Below are 17198 nucleotides of genomic sequence, written 5' to 3' on the forward strand. Positions count from 1 at the left end.
TTCCCGTTTAAGAGTCCCTGTCAGTCCTGGTGGTCTTTTTTTTTTTTTTTACTACATAAATATAATGTAATGTGCCGCCTTGGTCTCACTTTCGCATTTGATGCCACAGGGTCCCAAAAAAAAAATATCTCAGTTTGACAACAAAAATACTTGACTTGCCCTAGGCCACTGCGTCTGATCACTACATTATTATTGCCTCACCTCCATTGAGGAAGCTTGGAGCGGAATAAAGATCAGCAGCGATGAGATGATTCCGATTACTATAATACAACATGGAAAATGGACCGGGCGACGGGATGGAGCGAGACGCTCTGGCCAGATAAGCTCTTTGTTCGCCGATGCGGGATATTTCCCCCTTTCCTTCTTGATAAACAATGGCTCATTTTTATTTAGAAGGCTCAATAACAGCCGCGTGGTGCTCAATGGAAGTGCTGAAAAGCAAAACCGGCTAAAATTAGAGCCTCTTTGTGGCGCGTTCAACCTCCTCCACGCTACGGCCCGCTGTGTAACCGGACCCGCTAATCAGTTAATGTTTAAATATTAATACGCACGTGCTGCGCCATATCTTAAGCCAGCACCTATAGCATGATAATCATCTCCTCATTGCCCCTTTCGACATGCATCTTTCATGAGCACCGTATGGACGACACCAAAGAGCAGGATTGTCAATTGAAAAGTGCTTCCTGTTCATGTTCCCTGCAGCGTGCCCACCTTCCACAGCCTGCAGGAGGACATTCTGAGCAAGCTCGCCGACGTCCTTGAGGAGGTGAGGGCTCTCTTATTCACTAGAGGCATGCGATAATGCACTTGTGCAATCATATACGCTGGAGTCGCAGTGAAAGGAGGGTTCCGCGTGTTCGGTTGACGCAGCACTTTTTGTGCAGAGAACATATATATATATATATATATATATATATATATATATATATATATATATATATATATATATATATATATATATATATATATATATATATATATATATATATTCTTATATAAAATAAAATAATAAAAACAAAACAGAATTTTTGATTCCAACCGGAACTCATTGACTGACATCGACACGATAAGGGAACGGGCCACTTGGGGGCGAGTCTGAGCTGTACTATCGAATATATCGAATCGGTGCTCGAGTGAATCGTTACACCCCGACTCAGCATCACAGCCTATGAGCAGCTCTGTGCTTTTCACGTTGGTGACACCTCCAACCAGTCCCAACTGCAAATGTACATCTGAATTTTAGTCAATGAAAGCACTCGATTGCCCGATCAATCCGTACAACTAACAGGACATAAAAACATCTCGCTGTTTTACGTCGCTTATCTCAGCCTCGTTAACTGTGAAGTCGGCGGCAAGGGAGGCAAAGAAGAACCGCAGCACGTACCTGAAAGTCTCCCTCTGATTTTTTTTTTTTTTTTTTGTCAGACCCATTACGAGGACGGCGAGTACATCATCAGACAGGGGGCCAGAGGAGACACCTTCTTCATCATCGGTAAAGGAAAGGTGAGCGGGGGAACAAGGCGCGTTTGGGGATTTGCGATTTGGAATCAGTTGACATATCTTGCAGAAGAGGAAGAGTCGCTTTCACGGCTGTCATCCAACCTTTTAGCGCCACGCCAACTTGTTGTCCCCCCCGGCTCTCCATCTCATGGCACCGTCCTCATCACCGTTATGTTCTTGTCAATAACAACGTCCTCACAATGACACAAGAAATGCCCAAAGTGCAATAAAAATGGGATGGTGGGCTGTGACGGTCGTTGAAGAAATGTTCTGTCGCACTTTGCTTTTACTCGCCTGCACGCACGCTTGACCTTTTTCCACGTGGCTATTTCCCCCTAATTTCGCCTCCGAGGAGACAACGTAGCGGTGAACTTTCCGCAGAGGGCAACATGATTACGTCTTGCATCCTGCTACGCACACATACGCGCACACATAGTTCTTTGGAAAACTCTCGACAAGTTTGAAAGCGATATTGCCATGTTGCAGCAAAAAAGCTTTTGATTTTTGGAATGACATCAGACCCACAATAAATGTTACTCGTCTTAAAGTTCTAAAGATCTCATCTCGCGGTCTTAATACCCGCCCCCAGTAAAATTTTAAATCGTATTTTTTCTTTTTTTTTTTAAACTTTTGAACACGTATTGAAATACAAACCAAAAAAAAAAACATACTGTTTTCTGAACCTGAGTCGTGATCAGGGGCGGAGCCAGATTGACAGACTGCCCACCCAGTGAGATTCAGTGATTTTTTTTTTCCTATTGAATATTAAGAATGGCATAATTGTGGTTGTCTAAGGAAGATCTGAATTTCAAAATATTCAGTTTATTCAGTTAATTTCACTATTCAGTCATTTTATGTGAATATACGATGTGTCGGGGGAGGATTGTACTCAGTGAGCAAAATATTCAGGCCCACCCTGATTTTTCCAGGCCCACCCATTAGCCATGTTCTGGCTCCGCCCCTGGCCGTGATTGGTCATTACCTGAGCCTTGAGCATTTGCGATGTCATTTTCAGTCGACGGCAAGTGACAAAATAAAATGGCTGCCCCCTGAGATGGATAAAAACCGGTGGATTTTGCTTAACTCAAATAACACAAATAAAGCAAAACAAAAACCTAACAAACAAACCAAACATCATGACTAATACATTTTAATTAGAATTTGTCATTTTGGTAAATATTTTATAATATATTTTAATATATATGCTAATATATTTTCCAAATATTTAAGCACCATCAAATATTTTTAGGATCAAATATTCTTTCGATCAACTTGATTCATCGAATAATCGAATACAATATTATTTTGCATTCAATTCTTTCACCTAATCAATTTTTTCAAATTGATTTTATACATCCATTGATTGCAATCAGAGGATTTGGAGTACTCACAAACGTCTTCACACGCCGCTAATGAAAATGATCCGTGTCCACGGCTCGCCTATTGCATGTGGAAGATGGACCTTTACTTTGACTTGATGGGCGTGCGATAACTCTCTCGCCAGGTCAATGTGACCAGGGAGGACTCGCCCAACGGAGAGCCCGTCTACCTGCGCAGCCTGGGCAAGGGCGACTGGTTCGGAGAGAAGGCGCTGCAAGGGTACGTTGATGCCGAACGACGCCGCCTCTTCCCATTTCCATCCTCCCTCCGTTTCGATTTCTATCACTGTCAGCCGCTTTCTCTCCCGTTGCCTTGCGCATCCTGCATTTATCCTCTCTAATTTGCTATCCATCTTCCGCCTGTCTCTTATGGTAACCTTGTTGTGTTTATTTTTTTGGTTGCTGTTGCCAGTGCTCACTCCGCTTGACAGGTGCGACTGTTTTCAAATGCGGCACGCGGGCCGGGGCGCTTGCTGGTGGCGTTGAAGTGGAAATGCGCGGTTGTAGATGACAGCAGCATAGCCTAGAGCGGTGTTTCCAAAAGCTTTATTGAACTTGGATCAGGGATGGGAAACTTAAAGTGCAAGTCAACGCAGGCATTTTATTTTCAAGAATATGTTCTATGCAAGCCCACTAGTTGAAACAGGGCATTCTGATAAATATTGCATTTATGGAATAAGAGTTAATCCACTCGTTTTTAGCCATCTGTGGGAGCGGCCATTTTGTCTTATGTCGACTGAAAATGACATCACAACTGCTCACGACGACCAATCACGGCTCAGCTTCAGAAAACACAGGTCATCCGTGATTGGTCGTTGTGAGCAGTTGTGATGTCATTTTCAGTCGACAGAAGACAAAATGGCCGCCCCCAGAGATGGCTAAAACGAGTGGATTTTGCTGCTTAATTTATATTCCACAAACGCAAAATTAATCAGAATTAAACTAGTGGGCCGGCTGGGAACATATGCTTGAAAAAAATATGTTTGGGTTAACCCAAACATGTTTTTTTTTCCAGGATATATTCTATGCAAGCCCACTAGTTGAAACAAGGCATTCTGATCTTGCATTCATGGAATAAGAGTTAATCCACTCGTTTTTTAGCCATCTCTGGGGGCGGCCATTTTGCCATTTCTGTCAGCTGAAAATGACACGATATGATGTCATTTTCAGTTGACAGAAATGACAAAATGGCCGCCCCCTGAGACAAACGCAATATTAATCAGAATGCCGTGTTTCAACTAGTGGGCCGGCTGGGAACATATACTTGAAAAAAATATGTTTGGGTTGATTTCCCCTATAATATATTGAATTTTACGTAATAATCCTTCAGTGCATGTATAAAAGTTCAACTATCCTAACCCAACAAATGATTTGAAACGAACATCAAAATAATCACATACTGTGATGTTACTTTTTTTTTTTTTTGGGGTCAAGGCAAAGGTCTCTCTTGGACAAAAAGAAGAAATATGCTCCACTTACACAGCTACAGTATAAACCATCACAATGAAGCCAACAATACATCTCTGGAGAGTTGATTGGAACACACACACAACACACACACACACACACACACACACACACACGCGCGCGCACACAGCAAAGAGCCAGATTGTGAGCCTCAAGTGCTCCACGGCCACTGCAAACACTCTGAGTCATATCACAAACACTCTAGTCTTGAAGAACACTTAAGTGCAATAAATAAAATATTTTGTCTAGCGCAGACGGCCGGAGCCCTGAAAGCTATTTTTACTTCTTTTGCCTTGTCGTGCTTTTTTTTTTTTTTTTTTTTTCCTTGATGAGGGAGTTAAGTTGAAACGAAAAGGGAGAGGGATGAAGAAGCACATTTGAGAGGGCAGTGGTGTAAAGAGGACGTCGCCATCTTGTGGTCAGTCGTGCCACTGCTAAAACATCAAATCATCATTATGATTCATTAGGTAATAGCGAAAATGGACTTGTTATACTGTAAAAACTCGTTCAAAAATGATCAGTTAAAAAAAAAAGTGATATGGTCGAGGCGCGCTAACACTGTACAGCGATATAGCGGGGGAACACTGTAATGTTATAAAAATGTGAAACTAAGTTGGGGTGGGGGGTATTTGTGTTTGCCAATGTCAACTCGTCTTATTAACAAAACTTGATTGATAGATCTGTGATGTCGAGGGAAAAAAAAGAAATACAATTGGAACAACATTTCTCTTTGTAACGCCCCACTGAATTAAGAACGTTCAAGATTCCAAAGCAAAAATGGTTTGCTCCACTTTCTGCTCCAAGGTCCAATGTGTTGAACATTTTACATCCATGATAGTTTAAAACCAGAGTTTCAAGCCCTAATCGTAACCCTACTTTGAAACCTTACTTTGAAAACCTAACTCAAGTTTAAAACCCAATTTTGAAACCATAACTCTAGTTTAAAACCTTAATTTGAAACCCTAACCCTAGTTAAAAACCCTAATATGAAACCCTATGCGAGTGCAGTGGATGGGAGTGTTTCGAAGTCGAAAACTCTCGATCCCAGCCGCATTCTTCTTCCACATTCCCGTAAATATGCAATCAAAGTGCTGTGAGGTGGATGCCATTTTGGTTTAACTCTGACTGAAGGCCGTGTTTGGTGTCGTGACATCCCAGTCATTTCATTTGCGTTACAAAGCCACTTTCCAGTTGATGCGTGCGTGAGTTTCTGCTGATTGCTCATTAAAGCGTTTTGCTTCAGCAAATTTAAGTAGATCGACAATTCTTTGGCGACTCAGTCTCACCGCTATAGTATCTCACGGTGATTATAATAAGTAACTTGGATCTCATATTCAGTTTGGGAATACGAGTTTATTAGATAACTTGTCACTGAAAAATGTGGTAATGTACGATTCTACAACATATTTCCAACCGGTTGACCCTCGGTTGCTTGGTCGCATACGAGACAGCTGGTGTGGTGCAGATGGCCTGACCTTGGCCACATGTTACTGACTAATTACGCTATGAAAGATGACGTGCACGACATGCGTGACACGGGTGGGTCGGATCTTCAGACGCCCGTTCCAAATTGAAAAACCGACCCAACAAGGGATGTGAATGAAAGCCTGACAGCATACACTTGTTAATGGCTCCGGCATCTGTGCTACCATTAAAAAAAGATGAGTTGAAGTGTTGTGCAAAGGTTTTGGGCCACCATTAGTTGTCTTATGTAATTAATTACTATAGTAAATAGTAGGGATGTAACAATTAATTGAAAATCAATTTAAATTCGATTTGTCCCCCCCCGATTAATCGATTGGTGGGTTCGATTAATCGAAAATCGAGTTGATTAGATTAGAAAATGATGTCTTGAAACGTTATTTCATTCCACATGCATAGCACATTTTGAATGTGTAGATCAAATTATGCTTTTGCGTGATCAGAGACAAGCATGGTAGCAATTTTTAAAAAATCGAATCGAAAATCGGGAACTGAAAATCGAAAATTGAATCGAATTTGGGCTTGAGAGAATCGTTACATCCCTAGTAAATAGTAAAACAAACATTTTAATGTTACCCGACAATCAAGCCTTTTTTTGGTGTCCTTTTTGAGGTGTTTTTCTCGGAAAGCAATTTCAAGACAGACCTTACTGAAAAGTTCATCTCGCCGTTTGTTTATTCACACAACTCCATCTCCATGCCACAATAAGGACGCTGTTGTTATGATCTTTTATTGTGCCGAGCGACCCTTTTGTCCGCTGCGTCGTCTTGAGCCGGCCGAGCTTTGATGACTGCGTCTCGGCCAAATGTAAATGACGGCGGCGGATGTCGGCCATCTTGCAAGGCAGGCTTTTGATCAGAGGACCTGCTCACCCTACCCCGCCCGCCCCCCCGCCCGACACCACCACCACTCTAATTAGAAAGTTAAGTATGTGTTGTTATATGAAAAACAACAGCCCCCCCCCCCCCCCCCCTCAAAGGTTTCTCTTGTCTTTCGCGGCAATGTCGTCCTTTCATCTGCGAGGGGAACATGTTTGCAAATCAAAGGGAGTTCTCTTGCTCATGATGACAGAGCTTTTGTTGTTTTTGTTTTTTTGCTATAGGTCTTACATATTAGAATTTCAGCGATGCCATATGGATTTTATCTCTGTAGGTTCTGACTCTTGTTTGGATGTCGCTAACAACATATGTCAAGAGGTGCAAACGTCTTGAGATGAGATGGCTATCCATCAGCAGCATGCGCAGAGCTGACCCTGACCTCTTGGTGTGTTATTTATGTGAGTGTGTGAGGAGTGAATAAAATGCACACGTATACCAACCTTTCCCAACACACTCAAATTACAAGCAGGAACAAATCCAAGTAAAAAGCAACATGTAGGACTGGGAAGTATTAAGCGATTGTTGTGTCATTGTGCTTCTTAGATGCGACGTGAACGAATGAGCCGTTTACGCAAAATGCTGTCGGTGACAATTGATCACTCTGATTGGCTGCTAGCTAGCGAATCAGCGCACGTTAAAAGTGACAAACAAAAGCAAAGAAAAATGCTTTTTACTTCATTTCTGACAATAAAAATCAGCTTAGCGTTGACAACAAAAAGTCGTAGAGTGGGTGGGTTCACTGTGTTTCTGTTTCTACAGGAATTAGCAAGCTAAGCAAATTGCATGTAAACCGGCAAGTGTTCCACCGTAGAAGCTTCCAGTGTATTTCGTTATGACAATCAAGCCCAAGCCTGAAGCTCACCTGAGGCCATTTTTCAACAATAATCCCAATAATTGCCTCTTTTCTAATCCCCAAACATACCCGAGTACGGTAACGCCAGCAAGATAGCATTGCCCACGGGCACGTACTATATTTTCGGTATGGAGCAGGTGAAGGAAGGAGGGATGAAGCTGGGTTAGGTGTAAACTCCGTCAAACATTTCAAGTCAGCCAAGGCTTTAGCGCCAAATTCTCGACATGGGCAACATCCTCGTAAACCGGCCGGACCTGTCAACTGCCTGTCCCGACTTTTGACACCAGGGAGGTATAAAAAGAGCGCCGGAATAGTTTCTGTCCATTCTGAGGCTTATATTGCTGCATCCTGTTTCTGTTTTCATGGCTATTTGTCTTTTAAGACCACTCAACGGTTGCTTGCCCTTTCACACTAGAAGCAACAATATTTAATACCTGAATCAGTTTGAAGCTTGGGAAAATCTTCATCTCATATTAATATCTATCTATCTATCTATCTATCTATCTATCTATCTATCTATCTATCTATCTATCTATCTATCTATCTATCTATCTATCTATCTATCTATCCATCTATCCATCTATCCATCTATCCATCCATCCATCCATCCATCTAAAGTATTGTACTGCTAACAAAAAAAAAAGGGGGGAAATGTGTTCAGTATCCAAACCTTTATTAAAATCTGCAGCAAGTTTTATGTTATTTGTTCTACATTAAAGCTCACTAGCGACGCAAGCATGAGCTGCTAGGTGGAGGGAATAAACATACAGGGAATTCCTGATGTATTTACCGGCAGCGCTGTGCCCGAATGTGGCGTCTTGTTAGCTAGATAGCTATCGAACTAGGTAGCTAGCTATCTGGCTATCTATGTAGCAATATAGCTAACAAGACGCCACGTAGCTAGCTATATAGCTCGCTAGCTAGCTATGTAGACAGATAGATGGATAGATGGATAGATAGATAGATAGATAGATAGATAGATAGATAGATAGATAGATAGATAGATAGATAGATAGATAGATAGATAGATAGATAGATAGATAGTTTTGCTGCTACTTCCAGTCTGTATTTCCATCCTGTGACAGGTCTAAAACGTTCCCAGCATTTGGCAGTGGAGTGGAGTACAAATCACTTGTTACATGCTCATGTTGCCGTTTGGCCTGCACAGCGAGGCTGCGTGCTTGTACATTATTTTTATAACCCTTTTCCCAGGATACCAGATCGCTGTCAAATTACCAGGTTAATTCCTGCCCTCTCGGTCGGTAATCAACACGGCCGGCAACTCCAAAAGAACATTCTTCTCCGCTTTTAGCGTCTGAGCTAGTATATACTGTATGTGCGCCCCGGACGGCGTGTTTGTTCTGTCCTAATTACAAAGCAAGTCTTCTGTTTATGTTGGCTGAGTGGCTGACTTGAGCCTCCAAAGTGTGCAAATGACAGATACGGTTGCGAACCTTGTCAACGCAATGGCACACTACAGTATGTTGGGGGCAGGGGGACAGGTGTAATGAGACGCTACTAACCCTTGAGGTCACTTAGGCCGGATTTATGCTTATGTAACTATTATTTGGATCCGTGCGTCCCCTGGCCTTGTTGTGCGTCGTCGTCATGGCGAAGAAGCGACACAGGCGCGCAGTACTTCCTTGTTTGGGGGGGCTAACGAGCTCATGTAACAGATCGTGGATGTCATTAACTGTTGCTCATCAGCGTAGAAAAACAAAATGATGCTCGGCACATGTGCGGGCCTGGTTTGACGCATTCGCATCGTTAGGAAAACGAGGTGTCATCTGCTGACTGTATTGAAACGGCATTATGTAAGAGTTCAATGCAAAATCCTTTTGTTTTTATGCAGCTGACACATCATTAGACACAAACTAATGGCTTCCAATGCAGTTTTATGTCTTCATTTTTTTTTTTTTACTTTATTTGATTAGCACTGAGGTCATCATAATCCTAAATAAAAATTAGGATTATGTATTGAATCCAACAAAATGATTTATTTATATATATTGTTTTTTTTTCATAATTTCATTTTACAACACGACCAATTGAAATTGAATTTTAGCCTTTATAATTAGTAACAAAATCTATCAAAAATAATAATGATACTCATTCATTTATCAAAGAAACATTTACTTTAGTATCTACATTCACATTTAGCCTTAAAAATTATGTTTTTGCTTGTGTGAAGCACACCGAGTTGCCTTGTGTATGAAATGTGCTATAGAAATAAAGTTACCTTTGCCTTTAAAATGAAAATAAAATGACTTCTTCTCAAGTAGTTTCAATGCAATCCGACAAGCGTATTTCTGTTCTTTTTATGATGAGGCTGTCTGCCAGGCACATAAGGGCAGATTTCTTGTTGTGTCCTTGTCTGGCACATATGTGGCATGAATTAAAAATGAGCCCGCTCCAGTTGTAGAAGGGACAGGCGTTTTTTTTGTTTTTTTCTTTTTGTGAAGTAGAGCGACAACTTCTTGCAGAAGTCGTGTCAAATCACAGCTGGTGTGTTACAAGAATTTTGAAGCAAGTGAAACAAGTTAATAACTTCTTGTACTTGAATTAGTAATGTCGCCCTCAGACTCCTTTCGAATAAAATCAATGACGTGGAGTTGTCCCGATCCGATCTTGTGATCGGAAATTGGGGCCGATCGCGTGATTTTCAGCTGGTTTTCTTAGTTTCTAAAGTCAGGAATAAAATATTTTATTTGTTTACTTGAGCTGCACCACTGCTGACTCACAGCCGTGTGAAAAAGCTATCATGTTGGGATACCATTACGCCCCCCCCTCCAAAAAAAAAACAAAAGAAAAAAAAAACCAAGCAAGATAATTAAGACAGTTTGGATGTTTTTTTTGTTTTTTTCTCGTAATGCAGTGCAGAGGTATCGGATCGAGACTCGGTTTCGTCTGATACTTAGAATCAGATGAGTCACCCATCTGGTTGAAATTTTTGTTACAATATCACAAAACAAATACCAATATGTGTTCAAAAAATTGTGTTTTTTTTTTTTGTCTTCCAAAAATTGCACCGCAAAGTTGCACTGAACTCAGCATCAACAAAAGCTGCATTCAGCGGATGCTTCGGATTGTGATAAAGCTCGACCCGTATTGACTTCAGGTTGTTCAATTGGCTTCAAGCGAAAGATTATGATGCTCAGCAGCATAAAATGAAGCATAAATCGTAGTACGTGTTGGAGCAATGCGACGGCCATAAAGCTTCTCAAACTGGCAATTGAACTGCAGTTAGGGACCGCAAATGTTGCCAGCGGCAATTTTGCAACACCTTTTTTAATGTCAGCTGGCGAGTCATGCATGGGCATGTGAATGAGATGCTTACAAAAGCTGCCATGCATCAACTGTCAAATGATGACAGCTTCACCTCTGTCCGAAGGATCCCTGAAAGAAAATAGAAAAAAAAAAGGAAGTGTATAGTAAGGCCTGACCGATATTGATTTTTTTCTGTTGCTAACGGATTAATCAGATGATTACACCGGTCAACAGCAAATTTGAATCGGAAATGGCTTTAAGTGTTCTTAAATGTATTTTTAATTCTGATTTCACTTTTTTTTTTTTCTGGCAGGAGTTTTACTAAACTTTGTCCTTCAGCATTTGTTTAAATATACAACAAACAGAAAAATCGGCAAAAATCCACCCCTTTTTGTTTGAGGGTGGGGCGTGTTCAAATATGATCTTCTTATTCTAACGTGTTAAAGTGTCATGTCATGTCATGTCATCTTCCAAACCGCTTATCCTATATAGGGTCGCGGGAAGTTGCTGGAGCCTATCCCAGCCGTCAATGGGCGAAGGCAGACTACACCCCGAACTGGTCGCCAGCCAGTCGCAGGGCACACATAGACACTGTCACTGAGCGGGAATCGATCCCACGCTGCCCGCACACAACTCAGGCGTGTGTACCACTACACTATCAGCGGACGTGTTAAAGTGTAAAAAATAAAATGAATTGGCAATCATCCAATTTTAAAAGCGCTGATATTGTCCGATCAAATCAGCCGACCGATTAATCGTCTAGTGCGGGGGTCACCAAGTCCGGTCCTCAAGGGCACCTATCCTGCATGTTTTCCATCTCTCCCCGCTGCAACACACCTGATAAATGATCAGCTCATCAGCAAGCTTTTCACAAGCCTGATAACGATACAGATCATTTGAAAACAGGTGTGTTGCAGCGGGGAGAGATGGAAAACATGCAGGATAGGTTGCCCTTGAGGACCGGACTTGGTGACCGCTGGTTTAGTGTATAGTGACTTTTAAGACACACTGTATTATGCTCATCTATAAGCATGCATCACAACTTCATTTTAGTAGTAGCAGTTGTATCAGTACAGCTGTTGTTTGTTTTTTTTGCATTGTTCTATAATCCCGCCCATATAAGCGCAACCCAACTTGACACTGAGGGGAATTTTTTCCACCGACCATATTTGAGAGGTGCGGTTCCCATTGCCTTGCCACCACTTTTATTACAGCCATTGTGATCTAAATTGAATCGGAACATCTTCGTCCATAAAAGGGAACTAAGCCCTGGGCTAAAGTTGTCCGTGCGGTCCCCCACGAGCACGGAGGGCCCCCGATCCATCAACTGTTGATACCTCCACTGGCTTTGACAAACACCTCCTTCCTCCTTTCAGCTCTCCTACGCAGCGAACGCCGATCAAAACTCATCAGCTGTGACCTTTATCCGTAGCGTACGGGAACGCGGGGGGTAAGCCGGCGCCGAGGCGGGTTTGCGCGCGAGTGCGCCAGGAGGAGGAGGAGGAGGAGGAGGAGGAGGAGGGAGTTGAAATGGACCATCATTGAAAATAGGCTGTCATAAGTTGAGCAGAGACACATGAGTGATGGACCGCACGCACCCGAGCGGAGCTGAGCCCCTCCAAGTGTCCAAATAATCTCCTGACGGGATGTCAGTCGGAGAGTTTGCGTGTCCTTTCTGCGGCACGTTTTAGTTTGGGTTTTATCGGAGGACTTCCCCCGGCCCGGGAGCTCGTTAACGATGGATTCTTGGAACACAGACTCAGAGGATTCGTGCGATTGGAGCGACTCGTCGGATGAAGAATGCCAATCGGATGATGGGTTGGACTTCAAATACGATAAAGTGTAATGTCCAACATTTACAGCTTGGCGGCATCTGATGAGCAATTTACAGGAAATGGAAAGGGAACGTTCTTTAATGTTCTATTTTGGCTAATTGTGTGTGTGTGTTTGTTTTTTTTTCCCACTGTAGGGAGGACATCAGGACTGCCAATGTTATTGCTGCAGAGGCGGTCACCTGCCTAGTCATTGATCGAGAGTGAGTATCTATCAGCTTCCACAACAAATAATGATACTTTGATTGGTTGGCTTTAACTCCAAAATGATGGGAAGAGCTTGAAGTCGATGAATCGCCATTCATGCGTTTTAACATTCACAACATAAGCGCCTTGCTGGAAGCAACAAGTGGTGGGTTGGCGCAGCAAACTAGCTTTGTTACCTCAAGCGTGTGAAAATGGTTTACCGTATTTTTTCGGACTATAAGGCGCACCTAAAACCTTTACAATCTTCTCAAAAATTGACAATGCGCCTTGTGATCCGCCTTATTTATGGATGTCGGCTTTTCAGTTCATCGTCTTTAATTCAAATTCCTTCCTTTTACTTTCACGTTCTCATTCTCATCTAATCGCTTGATGACGTCAATGCATTTCTAGTGGCGCTTTTCCAGTGTTACAGTGCGGGACCGGGCCGCGAGCTAAACGACACAGCCAGCTTCCAATAGCCGACGGGACCGAGCAAAAAAGGTCGGATAATAGCTGTTGAACTGTCAACCAAAATAGCATTTAGCATTAGCCAAAGTAATACAATACAATACAATACAAATTTATCTGTAATTTTATAGCGCATTTCACATCAGCTAGAGCTGTCTGATCAATATGAAATGTGAGTTAATCAGCAAAATCCACCCGTTTTTAGCCATCTGAGGGGGCGGCCATTTTGTCACTTCTGTCGACTGAAAATGACATCACCGTTGCACAGGGCTCAGATGACGACCAATCACAGCTCACATGTTTTCTGAAGCTGAGCTACGATCGGTCGTTATGTGAGCACCGAGGGGACCGTGATGTCATTTTCAGTCGACAGAAGTGACAAAATGGCCGCCCCCCCCTCAGATGGCTAAAAACGGTCGGATTTTGCTGCTTAACTCAAATTCCACAAACGCAATATGAATCAGAATGCTCTTAAAAAAATACATGTTTGGGTAGAAGGAAATGTAGTGGAAAGTAGCTGGAAATATAAGTGACAAAGGAAAGTACAGCATGTGAAAATTCTCTTTGTGTACAATAAGTGTTTGTACCCAGTCACATACTAGGGTGGATCAGATCTATCGACTGCGGAACAGTCAGATGATGCTCATGATGATCAATCTCCTGGAACACGTTCATCTCTCATTTTCGCTAACCGTGCCGTCTACCTGGCGTCGGCCGGCTCATTTGCATGCAAATGTTTTTCCTGGACGCCAAAGACAAGAAACGCTTGGTTTTTGAGGAGCGGTGCCAAGAAGACAGGTGTAGCCATTCCGAATACGGGAATAAGCGAGCAGCGGGGCTGTTTGTTGTTTTGATTTCCACGGAGCATAACCGTATTCCTCATGTTTATTGACCCTGAAAGAAGCCCCATATCTGAGGGAACAGTTTATCCGAGGAGCGTTAAGTCTTGCGGTGGGAATAAACGAAGTGGACGAGGTTCGGAGGGGTGAGGGCGAGGGGGCGGTATCGTCTTACCCGGGGGCCCAGCTGTGGAGCGCAAGCGGGCTCAAATGGGGCCTTCCTCGGAGCTAACCGAGGGGATAATGAGAGTCATTTCGCACAGGCGATGACCATCGCCTTTCGCTCTGCCTGTCAGTCAAACACGTGTCCGATGGCGTCTTAACCCGCAGCCTATAGCTTCGTACGTTCCCTTTTGCCCATGTGCGTTTGTACTCCCACCGTGAATGAAAACAAGCAGCGGGTTTTTAATGGCTAGGCAAACGCCGCAACTCACAGCAGAATACTCTGAGCAGATGAATTACATTTTGGGTGTGACAGCTTAATGAGGCCTGAGTGGAAGTGCGCTTTTGTGAGATTTTTTTTTTTTTTTTTCTGTTGTTTTGAATTGTTTGAAGAGAAAGGAGCAGATATTTTTTATTTATTTATTTATTTCTTTTATGGAAATTATATAGCCAGGAGTGCAGCTTGGGAGGGTATGATTTCAGACGCTTGTGTCGCTTGTTTGTTTTTGTTGCACAGACCTTAGAGGGAGGTTGTTTGACTTGGTCTGTTGGTATGAAGAGGCGTTGTGGACCCGGAAAATTCACAGGGAAATGCCGTAAAGGGAAAAAAAAAATCGGTAGAAGATGGCGGCATAGCACTACTTTGATGTAAATGAAGCTCCTCAACTCACTTCAACGTAGTTCCTTAGCACCAAGACGCCACAAGTTGACGGAAATGCGCTACTTTTGTCTAAATGAAGCTCGGCAACTCACTTCGACGTAGTCCAATTACACCAAGGTGTCACAAGTTTGCGGCAAAGCACTACTTTTGTCTGAATGAAGCACTTGATACATGGAGTGCAATACATATATATATATATATATATATATATATATATATATATATATATATATATATATATATATATATATGCTCTCTCATCTTTTAAATCAAAACCGATTATTTGATCCAAATCGTTTTTAGTTACTAATCGTAGGCATAAAACTTAAGATTGCCCTCCTGAAAACGAAGATCAACAATGGAATCAGCCCACTGTAGTTCTCAGTATATGGACATAAAATTTGAAGACACAGTCCATTATGACCAACGTATATTAATCTATCCCAAGTCATACGGTCAAAACCGCAAGCCGTTCCAAAGTCACCGGTTAGTGGGTCCAAGCACCGAATCGTTTCATATGACTTCAAATCAGGTCACCTTGCAAACAAATCACAGCTTTGTTGCTCACTTTTACAGTAACATCACCTCTCAATTTGAAGTCGCTTTGGATTAGCACTGTCTTTGCCGACTTTTTACAGGCTCACCCAGGCAGAATATTTTATTATAACTGGCAGCGGTTGTTACGACAGTCTGGTCAGCCTTTCATGTAATGATCACATGCACAAACGGTGTTGACGCCGGCTCTTCCTTTATTGCAGTTCATTCAAGCACCTGATTGGAGGCTTGGAGGACGTGTCCAGCAAAGGCCACGAGGATGTGGATGCCAAAGCCAAGTAAGACGTGCTCATATAATTCATATTCGTATGCAGCCATCTTGTTGTGTGTTCTATTTTGTTTTAAGCACTCTTATCCGTCACTCACAAAGCAATTTCAACAAATACCAGGAGCTTGTAGCCAACCATTGGATTAGAAATCCCATCCAAAAAAAAAAAAAATGTCCAACCGTTGAATGTGGATGAAACGAGAGCTGACATCGAAGACTCAAGGGTGAAACCGAGCACAAACCGGGCATGTGGAACGTTGCGCTTGGCCGGGGGGCGTTAATGGACCATTTAAAAAAAAAAAAAAAAAAAAAAAGTTTTATATGCGCACGTATAAGGCATCAACTGCACCTTTAGGTCTGCTGCATAACAACAGATGGTCGAAAAGAGAGAAAAGTGAAGCGACGACCTGCAACTCGGTTTTACCGTCGCCATGGAAACAAGAGAATATCAATGCAGAAGTCATAAGGCACCCTCAGCTATGAGTTGGGCATGTGTACAAAGCTGGCGTTATAAAGATAACGCTCAGGTTTTGATTAACACTGTCAGAGTTATGACGATCTTTTGCCACCTTTTGTGAGGAGCACCCGATATTTTGCACCTTTATGTCACTCAAATATGAATTCATATTGACACTTAGAAATAACTTTAGGTGAGGTCATCAATGAATTTTTTTTTTTTCGTCAATTTGAATTCTCAGGCCTAATTCCGAGCTTCTCCCCCGAAGTCGCATCAGCGCCATTTTTTAGCTCGAGCTTCCCCGCTTCACGCGCCGCCGCCTTTTTTTCTGGAAGTTCCCACCCGGCCCAACAAAGCTTGCGCGGCGAGGAAAACCCGAGTCAGCATCCCGCGGCGACGGGAACCCCCCCCCCCCCCATTGGTTGCGTTGCTGTAAAGATACAGCCGCTCCCCCCCGCCGTCACCGGCGCTCTCCTTCAAAGAACATCAACGTTGGTTTTGATCAAGCCGCCCGTTTACTCAGCGGGAGTCTGCGATGATCTGAAATAGAAAGACGCATCCTTTTATTGTTGTGCTGCATTTTTTATTTTTTCTTCTTTTTGAAACCTGCATTTGCATTTAGATTTTCAGAATTTCAGAATGAACCCGGAATGCATTGTAACTTTGACAAGTGAACTGAATCCGACCTTTTTATCGAAACTTTGGAATGCAAACGTCCAACCGCTCACACGTACTCGCGATTTTGCTATCCGGTGCCTTATTCGAGAACAAGTGGCTCAAAAACAATGAACAGTTGAACGGTGTATTCAAATGATTTGAGAAAGTCCAAATAAAGTTTGGAAAGGTCATATCGCATTTTTAGATGCATCCTGAATGAGAGAACGACGAAAGCAGACTGCAAAGTACAATCCAACTCCGAACTCTGGGCGAGTGTATTATTTCTA

The 17198-nt window shown here is 42.6% G+C and overlaps 1 protein-coding gene across 2 annotated transcripts in view; it reads left to right on the forward strand.

Annotated features, from left to right (window-relative positions):
* The window catches only part of LOC147140106 (cGMP-dependent protein kinase 1), a 100592-nt gene that overhangs the window by 76705 nt on the left and 6689 nt on the right, over positions 1–17198 (forward strand). For both annotated transcript variants that reach the window (XM_086045157.1, XM_086045156.1), the window contains exons 5-9: positions 703–766; positions 1426–1503; positions 3005–3099; positions 12796–12861; positions 15733–15807. In XM_086045157.1, the coding sequence (XP_085901283.1) occupies positions 703–766; positions 1426–1503; positions 3005–3099; positions 12796–12861; positions 15733–15807 (378 nt within the window). The remainder of the gene's footprint in view (positions 1–702; positions 767–1425; positions 1504–3004; positions 3100–12795; positions 12862–15732; positions 15808–17198) is intronic.

Source organism: Filicampus tigris, chromosome 11 (assembly GCF_054856515.1).
Source record: "Filicampus tigris isolate MCC_2025a chromosome 11, RoL_Ftig_1.0, whole genome shotgun sequence".
In the NCBI taxonomy this organism is placed as follows: Eukaryota; Metazoa; Chordata; class Actinopteri; order Syngnathiformes; family Syngnathidae; genus Filicampus; species Filicampus tigris.